Raw genomic sequence first — 26,901 nt, 5'->3', positions numbered from 1 at the left:
GTCCTTTCGTGGGCTGAGAGTCCAGTGCATCTTTGGGGTAACCCTCATGTTTGATGTCCTAGGGAACGGAGGTTATGGACCAAAAACTGCATTTTCATTTACTCCTGTTATTTCTCTCACTGAACCCAAGGCTATGGGATGAGTTGCACAGATTTTCTGCGCCGAGCGTGTGGGGAAAAATGTGACACTGAACCCTCTGAGGTCCCCTTCACCTGCTCACAGATGGATGACTGTTACTCGGTGGCACTGCCCCTAATTTGTAAGAGAGAAGAGTGATTACAGGGCACTGTTCAGTCCAACACGTCGTTCAGACAGCTCCATGTGACCAGTGATGGACACACGAACTGGATGGTTTGTGGTCATATGGGTCTTCTGTGTCCATCTATTCGACCACCCACACTCTTAGCTCCACAACCCATCTCACAATTTGTAAAAATTATTTCATGGGAATTGGGCTTTGCTGGCTGGGCCAGCATTTATTGCCTGTCCCCAATTGTCCATGTACTTAGTGGCTTGCATGGCCATTTCTGAGGGCATTTAGGAGTCAACCACATTATTGTACATCTGGAGTCACACGTAGCCCAGCCCAGAGAATGATTGCAGATTTATTTCCCTAAGGACATTAGTAAACCAGGTGGTTTTTTGCGACAATCGGCAATTGTTTCAGGGTTATGGTTACACTTATTTCCAGATTGTTATTGAATTCAAATTGCACCTCTGCCATGGTGGGCTTTGAACCCGGGTCCCCAGAGCACTACCCTGGATCTCTGGACTTTCAGTCCAGTGACAATACCACTGTGTCATCACCACCGCACTGATTTTGCACCCTGTCTCTAGATCTCCCAGCTTCAGCACTTCATCTATGGGTGTAAGGATGGCAGATCTGGACGCTGCCACAATTTTCTGTTCATTCCCTGGCATTGTGCTCTCTTCTAAAGGCACACAAATTTCCCTTGTTACTCACCCATCAAAGACCCTATGTTGGTGGCAGTCTGACTATCATGTCGACACAGGGATGCCTTCTGCATTGGACCACTCCAGCATGGCACTGGAGGAGTCAACTCTGATTGAGACCATTCAGAGAGGCTGACGTGTCTTTGGCAGTCAATGCTGCTGCTTGGGCATTGCTAGTCTCTGGGTGGGGAAGATCTTTCTACCAATTTCACTTTCATCTCTATTCAAATATAAGGCTGTAAATTTACACTGCTGCATTCACTTTGTCAGAACACATCAGGTGATTGATCCTTTTTGTGACACCGAAACCACATGCCCCACATTGCGCAGGTCCTCGGCAATCTCCATCCAAACTTGCTTGTTTGGATCTTCTCCTCCCAATCTTTGGGACAGAACTTCTCTCCATATCCGAGCAGCCTGGAGGAGCATTTCCAGGGAGACTTCAATGAATCGGAGAGTAACCTTTAAGCTCCCATCAACCCTTTGTGAGGTAACAAGGATGATAATTCCTGATTATTTTGCTGTCAGTCTGGATTCAATAAAATCTGAGATGGATTTGCAGGTATCATATCATTTAATAATAACTAACTTGCAAGGCTGACTCAATCCAGCGGACTTCAGGACACACACACTGTCTTCTGAGAGCCCAGGATAAAGAGAACCTCAGGACAAAGGAACACTGCGAGATATACTTCAAATTACATCAAGATTCGCATACAAACTTCCCATTGGTCATTTTACACAACTCCTGACCTGGTCATATATCCTAATTGGCTCACTTATCCTGGGCCTCTTGTTACCCAGCATCCTTTTCACTATTCTCTCCACGAGGTAAAGCTCCCCTCCCCCTTCCTAGCCATGCTGTGCTCATCCCTTTGTTCTCTGTCTGTGAACACATTACCCTCCGGGTCCTACTGTCCATCATATTCGTTTGTTCACTTCCTCATTCCCTCCTTTTATCATTTCATGATAACCCATCAGTCCTAGCTGTAGTTATAGCCCCTCAGCTAAGAAAACTTGTTGCTGCATTTCGAAATCCTATTGCAGCACCCCATCGGCCGCTGCACCCTCGTGGACCCTAACAGTCAAGACTCTAGGGGCGTCTATCCGTTCCAGCGCACCCTACATTTTACCCATCACGCATTTAAGGATGGCCAGGCCCACAAAGATGCAGGCGAGATAGTCAAGAGCATACCGGTTCTGCATGGCAAACAACCTGAGTTGAGATAATTCCTTGGTTATTGCCCCGAGGGCCCCCAAGGTTTCGTTGCCCAGGATGGTAAGGCCACAAATAACTGAACCTGCCCAGAGTGCCAACTGGTGGTGCAGTATCCACGCAGAGGGGCAAGGGACCGTAATAGGGTCTAGAGTCGCGATAGCAATTTGGCGGGGAAATGGGGGTGACAAAACATTGGTCCTCACTCCGTGTGCAGGCTAGCATCACAATCAGTATATTGGTGAAGTAGGGATTCCCCAGTAGCCCAGTTCATCCAGGTTCGGAACGCCCATTCAGGCCTTCTAGCAATGCGGAAAGCTCTAGTTCCAACAGTGATATGAGACAATCGCCCAGCCACAAAGGAGCTGGATGCCTAGCGTCAACGGGACACAAGTGGCATTGTAACAGGCGCATTGACCTGATGTCAGGGTTATGCAACACTTTGGATCAGTACAAGTGGAGAACAGACATGTTATATTCATTTTCATCTCTACCAGCAAACAGCCGTACCCCTCATTGCTGAAACAATTCTCGCACGACCGGGAGTCTCTATTGGGAGTGAAGGGGCTAGGTACACAGGCCCTCCACCGTCGAAGCTTATCATACTGTGAGTGGGAATTATCCCGAAGAAGGGGAAGGCGAATAGCTGGTGGGGCCGAACCCGGATCGTAAGGAAGAGTAACTTGCTCGGGCGGTGGCTCGGAACTCTGACAATGAACCACAGTTTGGGGAGTGCCCCAAAGCGGTGAAACAGAAAATAACCTAGACACCGATGCGGGGTTTAGGTAGCAGACAACCCATCCCTGGCCATACAAGCGGTGGTAGATCTAGTAGAAGAGATTCATACTGTCCAGGTTTCCCTCATTCCGGGTCCTAAATGAATTAAGTACATCTCCTGATAACCTACGTTCTAGTTGTACCTCCCTCCTTACACAGCCCTTCCTCTGTCTAGTCCCTCTCTCTCTCTCTCTCACAACCTCTTCCTACCCCCTCCTCACAGTCTGATTTTATCTGTAAGGCACCAAGGTTAACACATCCAAAATCAAATTTACATATACTCCAAAAACAAGACAATGTCCATGCTGTCTTTCCTTCCCATCGTTGGGACCAGTGCAATTGCTTCATAAGTCCTGCACGGTCCGTTAGCCGGATGACCTTCCATGAGTCCATGCCACGTCCTCGTATGTGGGGACAGCGAAGAACGTCACCTCTGCAGAGGTGAAATGTCCGGGTACTTCGGTTGGGGTTACAGATGTAGATGATATTCCCCTATTCCATTTCCGCCGCCGATGTCACTCCAAGCGAGGCGATGCCGATGATCACACAGGTGGTGTGTAGCCACCCCATCATGCTTCACACCTGTAAAATAGCGCTGGGGAAGGGAGGCAGGTTAGTGACCGATCTTTTTACAGTGGTGGAGGTGGACCCAAACACTCCGCCCCTCCACTCTAACTGCAGTGGGGTGGTAAGGAGAACTTGGAAGGGCCCCTCCCATCGTGGCTCTGACCCTTTCCGAGTCCAATTTTTGACCATGACATAACTACCAGGCTGCACTGAGAGCAAGCAATGTGATAGGGACGGTGACGAGTGAGCTGCACGGACCTGGCCATGGAGCTCCTTGAGGGCGTTAGTGAGGGCTAGAACATAGTTAGTCCTTTCATTAGTCAGATGGTGAAACTGGACCAATCTGGGAACAGGCAGGTTGCAAGGTGTTCTAATGGGTCTGCCGTAAAAGATCTCGGCAGGAGAGAGCCAGGCCGATCCTTCAGGTGTGACCCACAGCTGAAAGAGGGCAACGGGGAGCAACTTAAGCCATGTCTGTCCCGTGTCCGTTCTTAATTTAGCCAATTTAGTTTTGAGGGTCTGATTGTGTCTCTCAACCAACCTGGCCGCCTGCCGTCTGTACGCACAGTGTAACTGCTGGTTTATGCACAACTGGGAGCAGAACTCCTTGTTAATCTGTCCAATAAAATGAGGCCCGTTATCAGAACTTAACTGAGCCGGTATTCCGTACATAAACACCTCATCACATTTTTACAGCCTCTGGCTCTCCGTCCTCTTCCGTCTGGTGTGATGGTCACCAGTAACGAGATGTCATCTTTGGTGAATAATGATGGACCAAGCCTATCGGCAGCATCCGAGCCCTAGCCAGCGTACAACACATATATTAAGGCATCCAATGATTATGCAGTATACAATTATAATAACAAGTATTATCAATCCATGCATCAGGTAAAATCCCATGACCAAGCTATGAGAGATAACCCTGAGCTGAATCCGACTAGATAGATAGCCATAAAAGCTTCCTCATGTCCATTAGAAGCAGCACACAACTCAGTCCATCAGCGACCAAAAGGTCCTTATCCCTCACTGGGGTTTTTTTTTGTAGGAAGTGCTTTCTGTTTCCCATAGGAATGGTAACTGATGATATCATGTATCATGCACTGATTATCTTGCTTTATTAATTGCAGGAGCTTCAACCAATCCTGTTTCTATTCCTGACTTCCTGACCCTGACATCGAATATTGTACTGAATCATGTAGCCTGCCAGCCCTGGCTTACTTGAGACAATAGCTCAGTTTTCTTCAAACCCCTGTTGTCTGTTATCATTTTCCTTACAGCATGCAGTGTATACTTACCATTATTTGTTTTTTTGTTAAACACCACTCACACACTTAGTACAGTTAACTTCTTGTGGTTACAACCCACTTGAATTTATACATAACAGTCCCTAACAACTTGCAGGACATTTCATCTGTAATAACTGTTATACTCTCCAATGCTATATTGGTTGCTGTATTGGTTACAATTCCCCTCGTGGCAACAAGCTGACAAAATTCTAGACTATTGTCATTTAAAATACGGGGGTTCCTCGAGACCCTTAATAACGCCACCGCGTAATACGTCCTTCCTGGAGACCACAGATCACCCATCAGCTAACGTCCTGTTAGAGATGTCTGACCGGAGGTTTCAGTATTCAGTAATAATTTGATATTTTGATTTGTTGCTAACCCGTAAGGTTTTTCTTCCGGGCTCTATCATTTAATTCCCTCAAACATGTAGCCAATTGTATCATTAGTTTTTTTCCCATACTGTCTGAAACATTCTTCTGCAGAGTGTTGTTCAGGTTCTTCTATATTATTGTTGCATCATCTGAAACTGAAATGAACAGGTCAAAGGCCTGATTTGTATTTCTTGATTTGTATCTTCCTATCCTTGCTTGGATATTCCAGAAGTACCATCTCCAGGACTTCCGGATTTCCATTGCCACCATTCCTTTTTTTCTAACTCAGTGATTCAATCAGGTCGAAACTTTCCCTGATACATTTTGGATATTGCTACTGCGTCTACTTCAATGTTTTTAATTCTGATTGTGACAGGATAAATTCCGAACATAATATTTTCACTGATTCATCTGTCCTATTGATGCTGCTAACAGGTTTCAATTCACTGGCATCCTGACACCCACACCCAAACATTCATTTTTCCCTTGTCTGAGCGAATTGGGGATATGATCTATCCTGTGGCACGGCATCATTGCAGTGATACAGTCTCTAACACTGTTAGGCTCATTTTACATCCGCAGGTCATCCCAACAGCATAAGCTACGTACTTCCTCACAAATCGATACCACAAGTCTGTCACTTGTCCACAAGCTTGCACAGCCTTTTAGAGTCACATTGTTGTCGGCCAAATTATCCTTGCAGTAATTCCACATTGTCATTAATCTACCATCCCACTTACACTGACACTTCTTGGATTCAAAATTCCCCCTGTGGTCACAAACCTCAATCATTAAAGTTGCCTGATATTTCACAAAACAATCATGACAAAACTGAATGCCCCAATCTCCCTGGGGGCTGCAGCATCCCATCGCTGTCTTTGCAAATGCATTATCAATTCTCCTGAATACCCAGTATCTGACCGTCTCCTGGGTTTCATATGACTACTACCAGTCCAAACAATCGGGCTACAGAATGCCCCACAATCCTGACTTGTGGTTTCCTGATGCTCACTGTGAACCATTTTTAACTGAGGACCATTAATCACCGCCCTTGTTCTATCATTCCAGACATTTAAATCTTTACTGATTACATTCCTACGCTCATTGCCGATAGGCTGCCGATGGAGTATCATAATTCCTCTCTTGTTGTTCAATTTGACCAGATTTTTAAATTCTGACATAATTTCTTTTGCTCCAGACGCCATGGTTCTCTAATACAATTGTATGTTCACCCAAATTTTTTATGATTACTTCTCCTGTGGTTTTATTCGGCAGTTTCACCCACACTTCCTCTCTGTCATCAATTGGTTTTAATATCCTAATTTTTCCTGCATTATAATTTTATTAAATCTTTCCCTGTCATCAGATTCTTATTTCCTGATACTGCAAGTAACTCTCCTAATCTAACTTCAGGTCTAACGTTTCTATTGCCTGATACACCCTCTATAATGTAATCTCTAACTTCTGGTCTAATATCTTTATTCCTTAAAGCTCCTTCTACAATGTATTTAACACTCTAAACTTCATTTCTTCTGCTAGTAACTTTCTAGCGATGAATTGGGCACTAGGACCCTGGTGGAGCTGTGCCCTGTCAATTTCAACCGGTCAGCTGCACAGAGCTCTGACTGCTTGGGAGTAAAACTTCTCTTTGTGTTTATGCGAAGACCAATTTAGTGCTGAGCATATTAAGTTGCTACTTCATAATATTAATCACATTTCTAGCCTGCCATTTATAACTTCTAATTGATGTGAAACTATTTTATTTATTTTTTTTATTTTTTATTTTTTTAGCAGCCAAGACTATGCCGAGTTGCAACTAATCATTTACAAATCCCAATTTATACATTTTGATTTCACTTTGTATTTATTTCCTGAGAATTATGTCCTAATTAACTCCCACAATGTTAAACATTATTACTAAGTTTCTAAAGAACTTTCAAATACTTACCCCGTTTTAAATCTCACTTTAATACCTCCTAAAACACAGCATTTCACAAAACTAGGATCAGAGGATATCACATTCTTATTAAACGGACTCATTCATTTCACAAAACTCGGAACAGAAGTAAGTGCTGTGACCAGGGACTACATGACCTCCTGCTCTGTTACAATTCTGTGATTCTTCCTGTGCTGCCCAGTGGGTAGCTTTCCCATACCTATCAGACATTAATTGACCGGCTCTGACAATAGTGTGGAATTGGTTAGTTTAGTTGTTTGGTGGCTAGAGTGTGATGTAAAATGAAACTAATGTCAAGAGCTATGGTAGCTCATGGAGTTCTGCTTTCTCCCATTCCCCACATTTCCTAAGTTGTCTCTGTAAAACTACATTAACAAATTCTTTCTCTCATGGAAAACAATGCTGAAGATCCTTTCTGCGCTATGGCCGATTCACCTAACCCTGTCCACACTACCACATCTCCCTAACCCTGTCCACACTGTCACATCTCCAACCTCCGGACCAAATATCTTAAATATCCAGTCATTTTTGTTGTTCCCATTAAAATATGCATTCCTGAGCCATGGACCACCCCATGTCCCTCACCACTTATTCAGGGTAAGATGCTTTTGTCTCACACCATCATTCTTTCTGTCATTTAATCACTCCTGCGTTTCCATTTTGCTCATTCCTTGCCCCTCCCCAATCCCTATTTCCAATTCACTTAAACCAATTCAATTTGCTGACATTTCCCATTTCTAATAAAGCTTATCAAGCTGAAACATTAACTCAAATTTTCTTCACAAGGTACTGCCTGCCCTGCTGAATATTTCTGGAATATTCTATTTATATTTTGGATTCACAGCATCAGTGGTATTTTGCCTTCGGTATAAATGGAACTTGTGTTTGTAGCCTGTACACTATTATTTATTTATTTTTTTAAATTTAGAGTACCCAATGATTATTTTTTCCAATTAAGGGGCAATGTAGCGTGGCCAGTCCACCTAACCTGCACATCTTTGGGTTGTGGGAGTGAAACCCACGCAGTCACGGGGAGAATGTGCAAACTCCACACGGCCTGGGACAGTGACCCAGGGCCAGGATTCTAACCTGAATCCTCAGCCCCGTAGGAAGCAGCGCTAACCACTGTGCCACGTGCCGCCCCGTTTAGTGTCAATTATTTTTATTTTTTTATTTTTTTATACATTTAGGTTACCCAATTATTTTTTCCAATTAAGGGGCAATTTAGCATGGCCAATCCACCTACTCTGCACATTTTTGGGTTGTGGGGGCGAAACCCACGCAGACACGGGGAGAATGTGCAAATTCCACACGGACAGTGACCCAGAGCCGGGATCGAACCTGGGACCTCAGCGCCGTGAGACGGTTGTGCTAACCACTAGGCCACCGTGCTGCCCTTGTATTGTCAATTATAATGGTACTCTGAAAAACACTAGTGATTTACCCCGATTCCTGTTATTTTTCTCAATCTTATCTCCAGGCTGAATAGCACTGCTCTCACAGCTTCTTGTGCTAAGGATCTTGCATCTGCGCTCAATATAAACCAGTCACTGACGGATCTTGACCTGGGTTCTAATAATCTGGGAGATTCAGGAGTGAAACTACTGTCTGTGGCTCTGAGGAATCCAGACTGTAAAATACAGACACTGAGGTAAATACCAGACTCTGCGAATGTGTATAAAAACTGGATATCTAACTGTATTTTTGGGCACTGTTATTTGTGTAATGAATAAACACTTACTATCAGTTTCAGCGATAGAACCATAACTTGTGTGGGATGACAATTGGAGTCAGATTGCCACTCCGCTCCTAACTATTTAACCCTCAAATGCAGCCTCACCTTTCTCCTCGCACCTTCCATCTAGGCCCGAGTGACAAAGATGCAGTGTAGAAGGTTCCATTCAGTCAAGGAACATCCAGGGCAATTTTCCATTAATGCCTGACTTGGTTTACAGGGGTAGTCAGGCTGGAGAGTATATTTGGCATGGGTGTGGGAGAGTCCAGAGGTGAGGGTGTGGTCTAGGAGGGTTGTCATGGGCCTTTTCCTCTCTGCCTGAGGAAACAACTACCCTCACAACCCAAGCAGCTTTGGGGAGCATTTCCAGGGTGGCATCAGTGAATCGGGGAGTAACCTTTAATCAACCTTCTGCCATTTCAGTCCTTCAGTCTGTAACCAGGGCTCCTTTGCTGGTCCTGCCAGACTTGTTGCCTTTTAAAGTGCCACTGGCTGGTCTTTCGGTGACGGCCGGCTAGAGGCAGCCGCACACTGGAGGGCTCCTGCTCAGGAATAGGAATTTTTGAGTTTTAACGCCTGGTCTCGGGGGCAATGGAGGCTGAAAAGGCTGTAAGAAGGCACAAGGAGGAAAAATGTCCAAGCTTGGGAGAAATATGGCTGTGAAAAAGGGGATTACTGGAAGTCCACTGGGAATGAAAAAGTCAGGGGAGGCCACTGGGAATGAAAAAGCCAGGGGAGGCCTCATTGCTCACAGCAGAAGAAATGACCTAGGTGACGTCTGTGGAACTTGAAAAACAGTTCACAAAACAGATGGAAGCGATAAAGAAGGAGATGGGGACTGTATTGAAAGTGCTGGTGGAGGAGGCGATTGCCCTGGTGAGGGCGCCGGTATCAAATGCAGCGGCGGACGTGCAGGAGCAAAGTGAGACACTGAAGGAAGTGGAAGAGGCATTATCGCAGCACAGTGATCAACTCACCTCGATGAGGAAGGAGTTGCGGAAGGTGATAGAGACCAACAAGGGTTTGCGAGCCAAAATGGAAGACCTGGAAAACGGATCCAGGCAACAGAATCTGAGAATTGTGGGTCTGCCCGAAGGGGTGTAAGACCCGAGGCTGACTCAGTATTTTGCCACGATGTTTGCGAAGCTATTGGGGGAGGGGGCGATCCCTCACGGTATGAACTGGATCGGGCTCATCGGCTGTGGAGGCCTATACCAAAGGCGAGTGAGCCGCCAAGAGTAAAAACTGTGTTTCCGTAGGTATAGCGTGAAGGAGAAAGTCCTGTGCTGGACAAAGCAGAAGCGGGTGGTGCAGTGGGCTGGAGCTGGTATACGTACATACCAGGACTTTACGGTGGAGCTGGCGAGGGGGCGGGCTGCCTTCAGCCGGGTGAAGAAGGCACTGTACATCAGCAAGGTGCAGTGTGGCATAGTATGTCCAGCTAAGTTGAGGGTGACCTATGAATCCAAGGACTTTTATTTTGGGACGGTGGAAGCAGTGGAGGAGTTTGCAAAGGCAGAAGGACTGTGGCAGAATTGAGAAATGGTCGTGTGCCGATGTAGCCTCATGTAACTTTATTTTTTCACTGCGTGTTGGTGTATGTACTAAATGAGTTGACACTGTATATATTTGGACAAGGGACGAGATGGAACTTTCATTTGCAACGATGGTTCTTTGGGGCTTGGGTGTGTATGCGGGGGTTATGTGCAAAAGGGGATTTCTTGGTTTTCCTGAGACTGGCCAAGGGGGAAGGAGACCCAAGCTGGGGCCTCCACGCTGGCCGGTTTGAACCGGCCGGTGAATGGAAGAGAGGTGGGGGGAGGGGCTGCGGCCATCGGAGCCTGGTAGAACAGGTTTCGGTGAGTCTAGCCAGAGTGAAAATTTGGGGGAAGGAACTGAGGTTGGGGGGAGGAGTTTACAAGAGTAAGTGGAGTGGAGAAGTCTGGGTTTGTGGGGGTGGGGGTATCTACAATTCATGGGTGTCATTCATGATACTCGGGGATTGGATGACATTGAATATTGGGGGGGGGGGGGGGGAGGGGTGGACAGTATATGTCAATGGTGACCATAGGTGATTCCTGATTCCTTTTTCTTTTTTCCTCCTTGGGAGGTTTAGTTTCATTTGATGCTGATAGTGTTGGGTGAGCTGTTGTTTGGGGGTGGTGGGAGGATGGGATCGTTGTTGTTGATAAGGGGATTGACATTGTATTCGGTATCATTTACTGTTTGTTGGTGGGGTGTAAATTCTGAAGAAAATGTGAAAATGGAGAATAAAAATGTTTTTTTTTAAAAAAAGTACCACTGGCTGCCTTTAAATATGGTGCCAGAATTACCTGAACCGGACTTCCTCTGCACCGAGTCTGGAATGCATTGTCTGAGAGTGTGGTGGAGACATGTTCACTTGAAGCATTCCAAAGGGAATAAGATTGGTTAGCTGACAAGAGTGTGATGTAGAATTATGCTAATATTGATGGTTCAATCCCCATTCTGGCTATGGCAGATCATGGAGTGCAACCTTCGCCCATTGTCTTACGTTTCCTAAATTGTGTCCCTCAGGCTACACAGAGGAAATTGTCTCCAATGGAGAGAAATGCAAATGGTCCTTTGTGGACTATGGTTAAATTACGTAACCCTGTCCACACTGTCACATCAGTTTCCAGTGTAAATATCAGTAAATCCTGTCATTATCGTCATTCCCACTAGTTCCATTCCTGAGCCAGTGGCCAACCCATGTCCCTCCCTTCTGACTCAGGGTGAGGACACATGGGGATCCTGTGCTTTTACCTTGCTCCATCATCCTTTTTTAATCATTAAATCACTCCTGCGCTTCCATTTTGTTCTTTCCTTGCCTCCCCATCCCCATTTCCCTTCACTTAATTTAGTTCTCTACTATTTCCCTGTTTGAATGAAAGCTGATCAAACTGAAACACTGCCTGTTTCACTCTTCAGGATATTCTATTTTTATTTCAGGTTTGCAGCATCAATAATGTTTTGCATTCTGTGTAAAAGGAAATTGTTGAGTCTCTCACTGGAGATTGCTATTGTTCATAATGGCATTCTGAAGATCACTGGGGATTTACCCTGATTCCTGCTATTTTTCTCTCTGATCTCCAGGTTGTCAGACAACGACCTCTCGGATTCTTGTGCTGAGGATCTCTCCTCCGCTCTCAGTACAAACCGGTCCCTGACTCATCTGGAACTGGGTATTAATAAACTGCGAGATTCAGGAGTGAAGCTACTGTCGGTGGCTCTGAGGCACCCGGACTGTAAAATACAGAAATTGGGGCGAGTACCAGACTGTGAGAGATTGTGTTTATACTAACAGGATATCTTTTTTTTTTAAATTTAGAGTACCCAATTCATTTTTTCCAATTTAGGGGCAGTTTAGTGTGGCCAATCCACCTAGCCTGCTCATCTTTTGGTTCTGTGGGTGAAACCCATGCAAACACAGGGAGAATGTGCAAACTCCACATGGACAGTGACCCAGAGCCGGGATCGAACCTGGGACCTCAGCGCCATGAGGCAGCAATGCTAACCCACTGCGCCACCTTGCTGCCCACTAACTGGATATCTAACAATCTCTTTCAGACACTGTCCTTTATTATCAGTGTTCGTGACGGAACCGTAACTTGCGTGGGTAGGTAATCAAAATCAGATAATCACTCCCCTCCTAGCTATTTACCCAAAATGCTTTTCTTACCCCACCTGTATCGCATTCATTGACAGCGATGATCTGCGCGTTTCCGAGTACTTCAATCAAGAGCAGGAGAGTTGAAAGTAAGGAAGCCACGCCTTAATTGAAAGGATGGTCAGTCTGGGGGATGTTGTTGGTGAGGGCTGCTGGTGAGTCAGTGAAGTGGAGTCTGGGGCATTGTTGGGAGATTGGGGCAATTGAGATAGACCTTTGGATGGGTGCGGTGGTCAATAGCAAGTGTTAGAAGAAGTTTGAATTGTTCTAACTTTTTCTTGGTGACTCTTGCTGTAAGACAGTTGGAACCATCTGAAATTTGCAATTTAAATCTTGAGTGTCAGTTGGTTCTGATTGCAGGGTAATTGCCCAACAGAACTTTCAACTTCCAGGGCAATTTTCATGATTTCATTGCATGGGATCTTCCTGGAATCCTCTTGTGCATCTTTGGGGTACCCCCCCCCAGGTCTGACATTCCAGCTAATGGAGGTTTTGGACCAAAAACTGCATTTTCACTGACGACTGTTATTTCTTTCCCCGATCCCAAGGCAATGGGATGTTACCTGAAAAGGAAGAATGTGAAGGAGAGAAGGTGGCGGAATGATACTTAGTGAATTGCTCATACGGAGAGTCAGTGCTGACACCATGGCCTCCCTTCTGCTCTGTAACAGTTCTGTGATTCTGCCTGTGCTGCCTGAGTGGATGGCTTCGCCTCGTCTGTCAGACGTTAATTGGCCAGCTCTGGCAATCGTGTGCAGTTGGTTAGCTCAGTTGCTTCGGTGGCTAGATGACGCTAATGTTTAATTCTGGCTATGATAGTTCATGGAGTCCCACCACCTCTCGTTCATATTTGCTCACTCTCTATTGGTGAGAGACACTAATGGTCCTTTGTAGAGCATGGCTCAATTACCTCATGCTGTCCACACTACATCACAACTTCCAGTCTTAATATCGGTACTATCTCAGCCATTATTACCATAGAATTGTTATCGTGCATAAGGAGGCTATTCCACCTATCACGCCTGCATCGGTTCTCCAATTGAGCATTATGACTCAGTGCCGTTCTCGCGCTTTTTCCCCGTAACCTTGCATGTTCCTATTCAAATAATCATCTTTTGCCCTCTTGAATGCCTTGATTCTGCTGCCTCAACCAGACTTCCAGCAGTGAATTCAGACCCAAACTACTGACGATATGTGGAAAAGAATTTTCTCACATCGTTTTCAGCCCCATCATAAAACTCCATTCCGGATCCACCAGCCATCTCATGGTCCATCCTTGTGACTCGATCTCCATTTCTCCATCATGTAAAACAATTTAATTTGCGACTATTTCCCAGTTCTATTAAAACCTCATCAGTTTGAAGCATTAACTCTGTTTCTCTCTTCACAGATACTGACTGACCTGCTGACTATTTCCCCCATATTTTATTTATATTTCAGATTTACACCATCAGTAATATTTTGCCTTCTGTATAAATTGTAGTTGTTATTTGAGTCCCACCAGTACATTATTATTGTTAATAATGATATTCTGAAAAACACTTGATTTCTTTTATATTTCTTTCTGATCTCCAGGCTGTATAATAACACTCTCTCAGAATGTTCTGCCGGTGAACTCTCCTCCGTTCTCAGTATAAATCAGTCATTGACGGACCTGAATGTGGGTAATAATAACCTGGGAGATTCAGGAATGAAACTACTCTCTGTGGCTCTGACGAATCCAAACTGTAAAATACAGAAACTGGAGTAAGTACCAGACTCTAGAGTTTGTATTTATAATAACTAAATATTCAACAATATATTTTTGAGCATTAGTATTCTTATAATAGAAAAAACACCACTGTCAGTTATTAATTTAAAAAGAACGACATTTACTCTGACTCCTGTTCTTTCTTTGTCTGATCCTTAGGCAATGGGATGCCAGATCACAAATCTGTATTGAGGGTGTGGGGGAATAATGTAATGGTGCATCATCTGAGGTGTTCTCCTCTCCCTCAGAGGTGTATGGCTCTTCCCTGATCACAGCAGCCCTTGATTTACAAGAAAGGGAAGAGTAAATAGATGAAAGTGACTGGAAGGAGAGGAAGCTAGGAAAAGGTGAAGGAGTCTTTCTCTTTATAAGAGATGGCAGTACAAAAGTAAGAAGTAATCTTACTTCAAACGATCAAGAAGCAGAATCAGTTTCGGTAGCGATAAGAATTCGCAAAGCTAAGAGGTCATTTGTGGGAGTCATTTATAGGCCTCTAACACTAGTTACAATTTCAGACAATGTACAGAATGAAATAGGAAAGTATTGCAATAATCACAGATGATTTTAATCTTTGGATGAATCCAATTTCAAAGGTCAACTGGAAGATGAGTTCATAGAGAATGCATTCAAGACAATTTCTTGTGAGGTATTTTCTGGTCCTAACCACAGAACAGTGTATTTTAGACCTGAATTAATAATGACCTCATAGTAACGTAATAGAAATCGCCTTCACTTGAGGGTGAGAAGTCTGGGTCAATGTCTACTGTCTTAAACTTAAATAAAAGCAATTAAAAGTGTATGAGGACAGGAGACATGACTAAAGTGAACTGGGAAACTAGCTTAAGTGTTGGGACAGTCGAGAAACAGTAACAGACATTTAAACAGACACTTTATAATCACAGCAAAGATATATTCCAATGGAGTAGGATGCACCATCCATGGCTGGTTAAGGATAGCATAAAATTGAAAGAAAAAGTATTAATTCTGTAAAGATTAGTGGTAGATCATATTTGGACAGAGTTTTGAACCCAGTAAAGAAACCACTGGACTGTAAAATTGCAAAGTTAAACCTATTCAAGAAAAGAGGGAGACATAAAGCAAGAAACTATAAACTTCTGTCACAGGGAAACCGCTAGGCTTGACTATTAAGGTGGTAATAGCAAGACTTTAGGAAATTATAACAATCAAGCAGAATCAACATAGTTTTGTGAAAGGAAAATCATGTTTGAATAATTTATTTGATAAATGAACATGAAGATAGATAATGGGGAACCTGTAGTGTGATGTACCTGGATTTCCAGAATGAATTGGATAAGGTGTTACATAAACGGTTACTGTATGAGTTAAGAACTCGTAGTGCAGGGGGTGACACAGCAGCATTGGTAGAGGATTTGTTAATTGACAACAAGCAGGGAGTCAGGATAAATGGGTCATTTTTTGGCTGAGAAACTGGTGCTGAAGTGCAACAGCAGTCCGTGTTGGGCCTGAACTATTTACTATCGGTGTACATGACTTTGATTGGAACTGAATGTAAAGTAGATACACTTCCTGATGACACAAAGATAGGAAAATAAGTTGTCAAGAGGATTTAGATAGGTTAAGTGAATGAATAAAAAGTTGAGGGGAGAAAACAGGTGTGAAAATGTGAACCTGTCCAGTTTGGCAGGAAGAATGGAAAACTGGATATTATCTTAATGGCGAGAGACTGCAGACTGTCACACGGGACAGTCATCTACCCCTTCATCTACCTGCTTGTTACCACCTCAAAAACAAATTTTAAATTTGTCAGGCATGATTTTCCCTTCATGAGGCCATGCTGACTCTGCTTGATTATATTACGCAGTTCTAAATCCTTTGCTATTGCATCCTTTATAATAGACTAACATTTTCCTAATGACAAGTTAAGCAAAGGCCAATAGCTACTTGTTTATTGTCTCCCTCCATTTTTTTTGAATAAAGGTATTACTTTGGCAGTTTCCCAATCCTCTGGAACTTTGCCAGAATTTAAGGATTTTTGGAAGATTACGACCAGTGTATGCACTTTCTCTGTAGCTATTTTATAGAATCATTTTCTTTAATATCCTGTCATGCAACCCATCAGGTCCAAGGGACTTATTAGCCTTTAGCCCCATTAGTGATTGTTGTATTTATCTTCTCTCCCACTTCTGCCCCACAATTATTTATTTTTGCAATGTTATTAGTGTCTTCTCCCGTGAAGACTGACGCAAGGTATTTTTTTCAACTCCTCGGCTATTTTCTGGTTCCCTGTTATCACTTGCCCAGCATCATTCCCTAAGGACTGTATGTTCACTTTGGCCTTTATCTTCCTTTTTATATATTTAAATAAATTATTCTCTGTTTTATATTGCTTGCAGATTTTCCCCCATAGTTTATTTTCTCCCATTTTATTAATTGTTTGGTTATCTTTTGTTAGTTTTGAACATTTTCCAATCCTCTGGTTTACCACTAATCTTTGCCACATTATATGTTTTTACTTTCAGTTTAATACGTCCTTCACGTCCTTGGTTAACAATGGTTGAATTATACCATTCCAAGAATCCTTCTTCCTCTCTGGGAATATTTTTGTTGTGAGTCAGAAATGTCTGCTATTGCTGATCAACCATCTTTCCTGCTAAACCTCTTTCCCGATCCATTCCAGTCAACTTTTCCGTCATTACTTTTTAATTACCCTCATTTAAGTGTAGCACATTCTTCTAAATAAGTTTCTCACTCATGTTGAATGCTAAATTCTACCATGTTATGGTCGCTGCTTCCAAGAGGATCATATGCTCAGATTGTTTATTAAACCAGCCTCATTGCACATTAATCAAAGATAGCCTGATCCCTGGTTGGATCCACGACATATTGTTCCAGGAAACTATGCCGAATACACACTGAATTCTTCCTCCTGGCTTCCTCTGCCAATTTGATTTTACCAATCCACATGAAGATTAAAGTCACCCATTAAAGTACTGCCTTTGTTTACATTCCCTTGGATTTCCTGATTTATTCTCTGTCCTATATTATATCTACAGTTTGGGGCCTACAGACTACTCCCATCAGTGTCAACTTCCCATTGTTATTTCTTCCCTGCACCCATATGGATTCTACATCTTCTGATGCAATGCCATTTCTTGCCATCATACTTATTCCATCTCAAACTAACAAAGCTACTCCACAATTCTTTCCTTCCTGCCTGTCCAAATGAAAGGTCTCATACCACTGGATATTTAGTTGCCAGTTTTGATCTCCTGTAACAAAGTGTTTGGAATGGCTATAAGATCATACTCATTAACCACAATTTGTACCGTTAATTCATTTGTTTTGTGCCAAATGCTACGTGCATTTACGTAAAGAACCATTAACTTTACCTTGTGACCCTATTTGTTGCTGTTTTATTATGTTTGTACAATGTGCCCCTTCTTGTCACACTCTGGTAACCTAAATAGCTGCCTTGCAATGCTGTCATATCCTATTTTCTTTGGAAACCTACACATCGCCTCCACAGAACCGGCCCCCTCTATTTAGTTTAAAGCCCTCTCTACTTCCCCAATTATGCGGTTTGGTCCCAGCACAGTTCAGGTGTAGGCTGTCCCAAAGCCCCCACTTTCCCCAGTAATTATGCCAATGCCCCACGAACTGAAACACACTTCCCCCACAGCAGTCTATAAGCCACTTACTTTTACCTTTAAGCCATGTAGTCATCGCTCTAATTTTATGTAACCTATGCCAATTTTCACATTGCTCGGGTAATCCAGAGGTTAGAACCTTGGAGGTTCTGTTGTTTAATTTTGTGCCTAGCTTCTCTTTCGTCGTTCAACCTATGATGTTGCTACCTACATGGACCACGACAATGGGTCTCCCCCCTCTCACTGCAAGTTCCCCTCTAGCCCGTGAGTGGGCAAATATTTAGCAAATGCAGTACCATGTGGAGAAATTTGAGGTCAACTTTGATAGGAAAACAAATAAAGAGTTCTTAAATATTGAGGGGCTGGGAAAGTGCAAATCTTCAACAATACTTTGATGTCCGTATTCATGAGCCACTTGGAGCTATCATGCAGGTAGAGCAAGGCAAATAGTTGGCCTTTCCTACAAGAGGATTTTGATTTGATTTATTGTTGTCACATGTATTAGTATACAGTGTGAAGTATTGTTTCTTGCATGCTGTACAAATAATGCATACCGTACATGGGGAAGGAAGGAGAGACTGCAGAATATAATGTTACAGTTATAGCAAGTTGTAGAGAAAAGATCAACGTAATATGAGATAGGTTCATTCAAAAGTCTGGCAGCAGGGAAGAAGCTGTTCTTGAGCTGGTTGGCATGTGACCTCAAACTTTGGTATCTTTTTCCTGACGGAAGAAGGTGGAAGAGATTATGTCCGGGGTGCCTGGGGTCCTTAATTATGCTGGCTGCCTTTCCGGAATTATAGATAGAGTCAATGGCTGGGAGGCTTGTTTGCGTGATGGACTGGGCTACATTCACAACCATTTGTAGTTTCCTGCGGATTTATGACTGGGAGTAAACATGTTTTACTGCATTTAAATAGAGCACTGATGAGAGCGCGCCTGGACTATTGTGCAGTTTTGGTCTCCTTACCTAAAGAAAGATATACTTGCCATAAGAGTATATAATCAGTAGAGTAGCTTCAGTAGAGTAATTCCTGGGATGGAGGGACTGCCCTATGACGAACGAGTAACTAGACTGGAGTTTAGAAGAATGAGAGGTGATCTCATTCATACAAAATATTGTTTTTCATAAATTTAGATTACCCAATTAATTTTTTCCAATTAAGGGGCAAATTTAGCGTGGCCAATCCACCCAACCTGCACATCTTTGGGGTGTGGGAGCGAAACCCACGTAAACACGGGGAGAGTGTGCAAACTCCACACGGACAGTGACCCAGGGCCGGGATCGAACCTGGGACCTCCGCGCGTAAGGCAGCAGTGTAACCACAGCGCCACCATGCTGCCCAATTCGTAAAAAATTCTAAAAGAGTTCGACAGGCAGGAAGGATCCTTCCTGTGGCTTGCAGGGGCTGGAGGGTTCTGGAACGAAGGACACAGTCTCAGAATGACGGACAGGCCACTGAGATGAGGAAGAATTCCTTTTCAGTGAATCTTTGAAAGTCTCTACCTCAGAACGCTATGGAGGCTCAGTCATTTAGTATGTTCAAGACTGGGACAGATTGATTTCTACGTGTAAAAAAAACTTCAAGGGATCCGGATATAGTGCAGCAAAGCTGCTGACTTAGATCAGCCTATTTAGATGCAACCATCCTCACTGGCTTATTCCCTGACAATGTATTCTCTCTTCGACAGGGACACAAGTTTCCATTGTTACTCGCCCATCAAAGACACAGTCTAGCCAACGCTGATGTCTGTCATGTAGCCACAGGGGTGCTTCCTTGCAGGAGTGAACTCTGACTGATCAGGATCCTCCACAGAAAGGCTGACGTGTCTATAACAGTCAGTACTGTGGTCTGGGTATTGCCAGTGGCTGGGTGTGGATGACCTTTCTACAAATTCCACATAATCTCCTGAATCCATGTCGCTCACACATGTGTGCTTCACTCACCTTTTCAGAACACATTGGGCATTGTTCCTTTTGCCATTCTGCAACCACTTGACCCATGACTGCTCACTTCAACAACCTCCATCCAGATTTGAATTTATGGGACTGATCTTCTCCTATCATCCTGAGGGAACAGAACCTCCCTCTAAATCCAAGCAGCCTGGAGGAGCAACTCCAGGGAGCCATCAGTGAATTAGGGAGCAATCCTTCATCTGCCTTCTAGCTTCATAGCTTCTTCTAAAATCACAGCCATTATCTTCAGCCGCACTACTAAAAGCTCCAGTCCTGAAGCTGACCATCCCATGCCCCTCTGCAGTGACTCAGGGTAGGACATGGGGATGTTGTGCTTTTCTCTTGCCCCATCATCCATTTTGTAATTTCATCACTCCTGCAATTCCATTTTGTTCTATCCTTGGCTCCAGAAACCCCGCCCACCCCAAAACACCATTGCTTAAACAGTCAATTCACTGCTATTTCCTGGTTCCAATGAAAGTTCAAACTTTAACTCTGTTTCTCTCTTCACAAATATTTGCCTGCCATGTTGAGTTTTTCCAGTACAGTTTATTTGAATTTTATTTACCCCATTAATAGTAGTTGTTGGTTCTATACAAGTGCACATTGTGCTTTTTGAACGTCTCATATTGTTAATACTTTTTTCCAGTTATTTTATTCCAAACGTGTTAAATGTAGTAACACAGCCTTAACATCCAACAGTTGTATGTTTTGCCTCATTTACTCTCTTTTCCACCCCCTCCCTAGATGACAAACAGCTCCTCAAATATAGCAAACTCCCCTCCCACGATGACAAACAGCTCCTCAAATATAGCAAGGCAAATTTGATTTTCTCCAACCTGCGAAACGTGTACAAATCTCCCAAACATGTTGCCAGTGGCGTAGTTGACCTCCAATGCAAAAGTATCCGTTGGCGGGCAATAAGAGGCGTAGGCCACGTCATCAGCCCTTCACCTCCAGCATCTCTGACACGCCAAAAATTGCCACCATAGGGTCCGGCTTTATCTCAAACCCCACAATCCTCGATCGATTCCTAAACACCGTCTCCCAAATGTTCTCCAACTCCTCACACCCCCAGAACATATGGACATTGTTCGCCGGCCCCCTCCCACTCCCCTCACACCTGGCCACGACCTCTGGGGGAAAACCCACTCATCCAGACCCGATTCATGTGGATGCCTTAAATTTATAAGACTCATCCTTGCGCAGGAGGTTGGGTTCACTTGGCGCATTACTTCGCATCAAAGCCCCCTTCCCAATTCCGCCTGATCCGTCTCACTGAGGTCCAACCCTGCTCTCCCAACCACTCATATATCCCCAATCCTACCATGCCCCCGCCCCTTCATCCGGGAGCAAAAGGTGTATTCCGGTACCTGAGGGAATGAACGCAGCTCCTGACACACAAAGTCCCGCACCTGCTAGTATTGGAACTCACTCCCCCATGGTAGCTCGAACTTCTCCCGCAGTTCGTCTAGCCCAGCAAACTTGCCCTCCATAAACATGTCCCTGACCTGCACTGGCCTTCCTCCCTCCATCTCCTGTACAGCTCTTTCCCCCAGCCTAAACTTATGATTCCCACACAATGGAGTAACCATTGACATGTGCCCCACTTTAAAGTGCTTCCTCGGCTTGTTCCAAGTTTTTATGGATGGCTCCACCGGACTACTCGTGTACTGCCTCGGGGTGAATGGGCCATCGTTAGGGCCCTCAGACTCATCTCCTCACAAACAAGACTCCTCTTCTAACCAATCTGTCTGTGCCACTCCCCCATTATCTCACCTTTTCCACATTCACTGCCCAATAATAATGCAACAAATTCGGGAGTTCCAGCTCCTCTTCCCACCTCTGCCTTTGCAGAAGTCTGCCTCAACCCTCGGCACACGTCCTGCCCGTGCAAATTCTGTGATTAACGCATCAGTTGGCACAATGGCATAGTGACTAGCATTGCTGCCTCACAGCGCCAGGGACCCGGGTTCAGTTCCAACTTTGGATGACTGTGTGTCTGGAGTTTGTGCATAAATTTTCTCCTGCAGTCCAAAGAGGTACAGGGTAAGTCGATTGGCCAGGTTAAATTGTCCATTAGTGTTCAAAAGGTTAGGTGGGGTTAACGGGATAGGTTGGAGGCGGTGGGCCTCAATAGTGTTGGTGCAGACTCCATGGGCCGAATGGCTCTTCTACACTGTCGGGATTTATGAGCAACGTTCGGATAAAGGCCTTGGGGAGGAAAATTCGGAGGGACAAACACAAACATGAATCTTAGCAGTATGTTCATTACCACTAGTACCCTCCCTGCCAATGTCAGGTGCAGAGTATCCCACCGCTTAAGGTCCCCCTTGATCTCCTCCACCAACCCCGTCACGTTTCACAATGCATTGTGGCCCACTGACGCGTTACTTGGATCCCCACATACTGGAATCTCTCCCTTGCCACCTTAAATAGCAGAGCCCCAGGATCGCCCCCCCACATCCTGAAGCATTCACCAGGAACACCTCGCTATTCCCTACATTCAATTTATAGCGTGAGAAGCCTCCAAACCTCTCCAGTAAGCCCTTGAACCTGCCCATGCTTTCTAATGGCCTCATCACGAACACCAACTAGGATACGACACTTGATGCTCCCTGCCTCCCCTTCTCAATCCCCCGCTACTCAGCCAAGGCCCGAAGTGCCATCGCCAAGGGCTCATTCGCCAGTGTGAACAGCAGCGGAGACAACGGATATCCCAGCCTTCAGCTGAAGGATTCCCCTCTATGCTGTTCACCACAAAAGTCAATCCAGGGATATACCCTATTCACATGTGGGAAGAAGGAATACATCTCCCTAGTGCTCAAACCTCCACAAATCCACCCTCCCCATCCTCTTCACAAACCTTCCCAGCTCTTGTGCGTTCTTGGCTTTCCCATCGACTTGGAGGTCGACCTATCCACCCTCTGCTCCAATACAGAATTAAAATCGCAACCCCCCTTCCGTGCCAATAATCAGCTGGTGAGAGTCCAAAAGTCCAAGTAAGGGATTGCTTCTAACAGCTTCTTCATGAATGCGGCGTCATCCCAATTAGGCATTTACACGTTCACCAATACCACTGGAGTCCCCTCTAGCACTCCACTCATTATCACAAACCTCCCCTCCCAGGTTCCACACTTCCACAAGCCCCCGTTTACTTATTCAGCAGTATGGCACCCCTCCGCCTCCTCTTCAAGTAAAACTCTGAATGGAACACTTGCCCCACCCACCCCTTCCTCAGCCTCATCTGATCTTTCAACTGGAGATGCGTCTCCTGTAGGAAAATCACTTCTACCCTATAACTTTTCGTGCACGAACACCCGGGACCATTTAAATTACTATTTAACCATGGGAATCCACAGGATTCTCACTGGAGGCATCCGCCTCCCTTCCCCCATAGAGTTTGCCATCATCCCACTCTAAATCAGGCCCACCCAAGACTCACCCCCCCCCTCCCCATCGCCGCCACACTCGAGGTCAAAGTCAACCTACCTATTGGTGCATTGCCTCACTCCCCACCCCCACACTGGCTAACCACCGCATCGTGTCTTCCACCCCCACCCCCACTTCACTTCCGTTCACTAGCATTTCTTGCTAGCATGGCATCTCCTACCTGAAGCCCGGAACCCAAAGACTCACCATCACCACCTCTCTACCCATCTCTCCTACACTCCCTGTTGCTTCTCTCCAGTCCCCGTCCCGGCCCCTCCCCCAGTACCTCGCACACCACCTAACTCAAGAAAAATCACCCCCAAAATGGCCCTCATACAGAACATTCTCAAATCACCCCAGCGCCCCACCCGACCCACAACAACCCCCCTCCCCCCATGCACTGTACACATCATAACAAACAGTGTGCAATACAGTCAAACATCATAACTCCAGCACCAAAGGCCCCTCTCCAGAAAGAAAAAACACAAATTTAACTTCAATACAAAAATACAAAGAAAAGGGGTAACAATCCGTAACAATCTTTCCAATCAACAGATAAAAACATGTAACTTAATTTAACGTATCAGAATTCCACCCAGGGTCGTCTTTCAGCCATGCTCAGCTTATTTTCCTTAATAAAGTAATTTGCCTCCGCCGGAATCCCAAAGCATTCCTGGCCTGGAAAATTACCAAAGTTTGGCTGGGCACAACACATCAAACCGAATCTGGCGTCAGTGCAACACTGCCTTAGCCTTGTTAAAACTCGCCCGTCTCTTGACCAGCTCAGCACCAATGTGCTGATAAATCCAGATTCGGTTTTCTTCCCAGTTGCAATCCTGCTGCCCTCTGGCCCACCTCAGAATCTTTTCCTTGTACCAGAACTTGTGCATATGCATAGTCAGTCCCCGTAGCAACTCTCCCGCTCTTGGCTCATGCCTCTGGGGTCTTGTCCTTGACACCTCGTCCACCAACCTGATGATGTAGTCCATTGCACCCAGAACCTTTACAATCCGAAGAATTTTCTGCCTGGACCTGTTTTCCTGGTGCTCCACCTTTGCTTGCAGCATCTTGCACATGCCCCCCAGGATCGCCATCTCCACTTCCAGCAACACAATCTGATCACTCTGGTCGGACACCACCTTCTCCACCTCTTGGATCATTGCCCACTGCACCTCCAGGCTCCGCTCCACCCATTCCAAAGTCCAGCAAAGTCCCCTCAATCACCTTCGCCCAATCACTCTGCATTTCCTGCTGAGATTTGTCCTTAAGGATCCTCATCAACTGCTCCATTGGCAGCTTTCCAGTCGGCAACGACCCTCCCCCCGCCACCACTTTTACAATTGATGCTGCATCATGAGTCTCCTCCAGCTCTTTAGCCAGGGTTCTCAGTCTTCTGTCGAGTTTGATAACCTGCAGACATGCCCACCCAGGGGAGAACTAGTCCCCCTCCACCCTCCGCACAACTTTAACGCCAAAATTCCCCAAGTTGGGGTAAAAGGGATGTGTTCGGGCAGGAACCACCCTGTGTGCGACCAATGCTACCACCGAAAGTCCCATTATTAATGCTATTCTTTAAACTTCAGGGGGTTTACCCTGATTCTTGTTATTTTTCTCCTCCAATCCCAGGCTGGATATGATCTGTTGTACAGATTCTTGTGTTGGCTCCCTCACCTCTGCTCTTAGTACAAACCAGTCACTGAAGGTTTTGAGCCTGGGAGGAAACCTCTTCACAGACCAATCTGTTCCTTCTCTCCGTGACCTCATACTGACCAGCAAGAATCTGGAGATGATGAGGTGAGTGTTTGTTAAAGTTTTAGTGTATTAATGAAAATATAAATGTTTTTTTAAGATCTAAATTGGCCTGAATCTGCCAAGCAGCGGCAATGATAAGCGGATTGCTGGTGTCTGCACAGATTCTCCCAACCTGAAACTACTGCATATTTCTTCTGGGATCTTCAGCACCGTGACCCCGGAGAGCTCCGTTGCAGAGGGGGAAAACCCTATTTTGGCCAAGTCCTGGCAAGTGAGATTAGCTTGGCAGGTTAGGGCCTTTCATGCTTCGGTGCAGATTCGATGGGCCGAAGGATCTCTTCTGCACTGTAGTATTCTATGATTGTGGATCACTAGGTTCCAAATGGTAATGTTGGCCTTTTAATAATGTTAGTTTGGGTTGAGTGAGGAAGGCAAGTGGGTGAGTGCTTAGTTGGGGATTGGCTGAGTTGTATCAGCTTGGGTGCTTAATCCAGTGATCGCGAGGGCAGTTGGGGGATAGTTGGGTGGTGGGCAGTTGATGGGTGTGTTTTTATCTTCGTGGAGGGTAGTTTGGGTCGGCAGGTCAGGTTGGATCGTAAAGAGGTGGAGTCAGCAATGTAGTCTGGTCACAAGGTAGTCAGGGTGTAGTCAAGTCAGGAGGGTTTACTCTGAATTGGACAAGGAAGTGGTTGGGGGATCAGGATGCAGTCGGGTCAGCGAGGTGGATTGGGGAGGGGTGTGAATCGGGTGGTGGGAGCATGATGGTGAGTTGGGCTTGTTGGGGACTCGCTTGTGGAATAACTCTGGTTTTACACTAATATTTCTGGGTAACTATCTAGGCAAGTCCTGCGGATCTGTCCAAAGCCTCTGACTCGGTCTCGGGGTGTCAGAGACATTCACACAGGGTCCTGGGCAGCAGGGGCATTTCCCAACAAAAGTTTAAACATCTGGGACAATTCCCACATAGGTCCATGCATCAGGACATCCACAGGGTCCCTTTGCAACATCTTAATTTGTCTGGTCTCTGACGATCCAGAGACCAAAATATTTGGCCCATTAACTCCAGTCTCCTGTTATTTACTGTTTAATCTTTAATCTATTTCAGGCTGGAGGGGAATCAATTCAGTGCAGATGGAAAAAATCAGATGAGGTCGCTGCAGGGATCCAGACCGGGACTGATGGTGACGGTGGGCAACGAAACCTTGGGGGCCCTCGGGGCAATAACCAAGGAATTATCTCAACTCGGGTTGTTTGCTATGCAGAACCGGTGATGGTGACGGTGTGAACATTTCAATTTATAAACATTGTTGCTCTCAACCAAAGGGAAGAAAAGCAAAGGGAAGAAAAGCAAAGGGAAAACCTGTGGGCAGCGAAACGCAGGGGATCACAGTCGCCACTGCAAACACTGTAAGGAAGGAATAAAAGAAAATGAAGGGGAAATTGTGATGCATCTTTGTAAATAATCAAAACCAATCTGTGTAAATAGTTCTAGTTTTACTTCTATTCTCTTGTTTAATTCCCACTGTTCATATCTATATTTTTCTATGCCAAAAACTCAATAAAAACATTTCTAAAACAGCACACTCCTGCTCTCATTCTGTGAACATTTGCCTCTGATTCCCTGTCCCTCTCCTTTAACCGGCCGGACTCCAGGTTGAAATCCTATTGGCCGTTTCCCAGTTTCCAGCTGGAGCTGAGTGAGTGTCATCTCCCATTGTGACATCAGAGGCCCAGCATCAGGGTCACCAGACTCCGCCTCCCGACTCCACAGTGCTGCTTTTGCAGGAGATCCTGACACTCTGTTCCTGCGTTTGGGGGTAAAGTATG

At 45.1% G+C, this 26,901-nt stretch overlaps 1 protein-coding gene across 1 annotated transcript in view; it reads left to right on the top strand.

Moving 5' to 3' along the window:
• The window catches only part of LOC119961173 (NACHT, LRR and PYD domains-containing protein 3-like), a 123,617-nt gene extending 96,956 nt beyond the window's left edge, over positions 1-26,661 (top strand). Inside the window, exons 11-15 of the mRNA XM_038788637.1 lie at positions 8,612-8,782; positions 11,981-12,151; positions 14,130-14,300; positions 24,949-25,116; positions 26,180-26,661. Coding sequence (XP_038644565.1) covers positions 8,612-8,782; positions 11,981-12,151; positions 14,130-14,300; positions 24,949-25,116; positions 26,180-26,345 — 847 coding nt within the window. The 3' untranslated portion in view covers positions 26,346-26,661. The remainder of the gene's footprint in view (positions 1-8,611; positions 8,783-11,980; positions 12,152-14,129; positions 14,301-24,948; positions 25,117-26,179) is intronic.
• The last annotated feature ends 240 nt before the right edge of the window (positions 26,662-26,901 follow it).

Source organism: Scyliorhinus canicula, unplaced genomic scaffold (assembly GCF_902713615.1).
Source record: "Scyliorhinus canicula unplaced genomic scaffold, sScyCan1.1, whole genome shotgun sequence".
NCBI lineage: Eukaryota > Metazoa > Chordata > Chondrichthyes > Carcharhiniformes > Scyliorhinidae > Scyliorhinus > Scyliorhinus canicula.
This window is presented reverse-complemented; position numbering and strand designations above follow the sequence as displayed.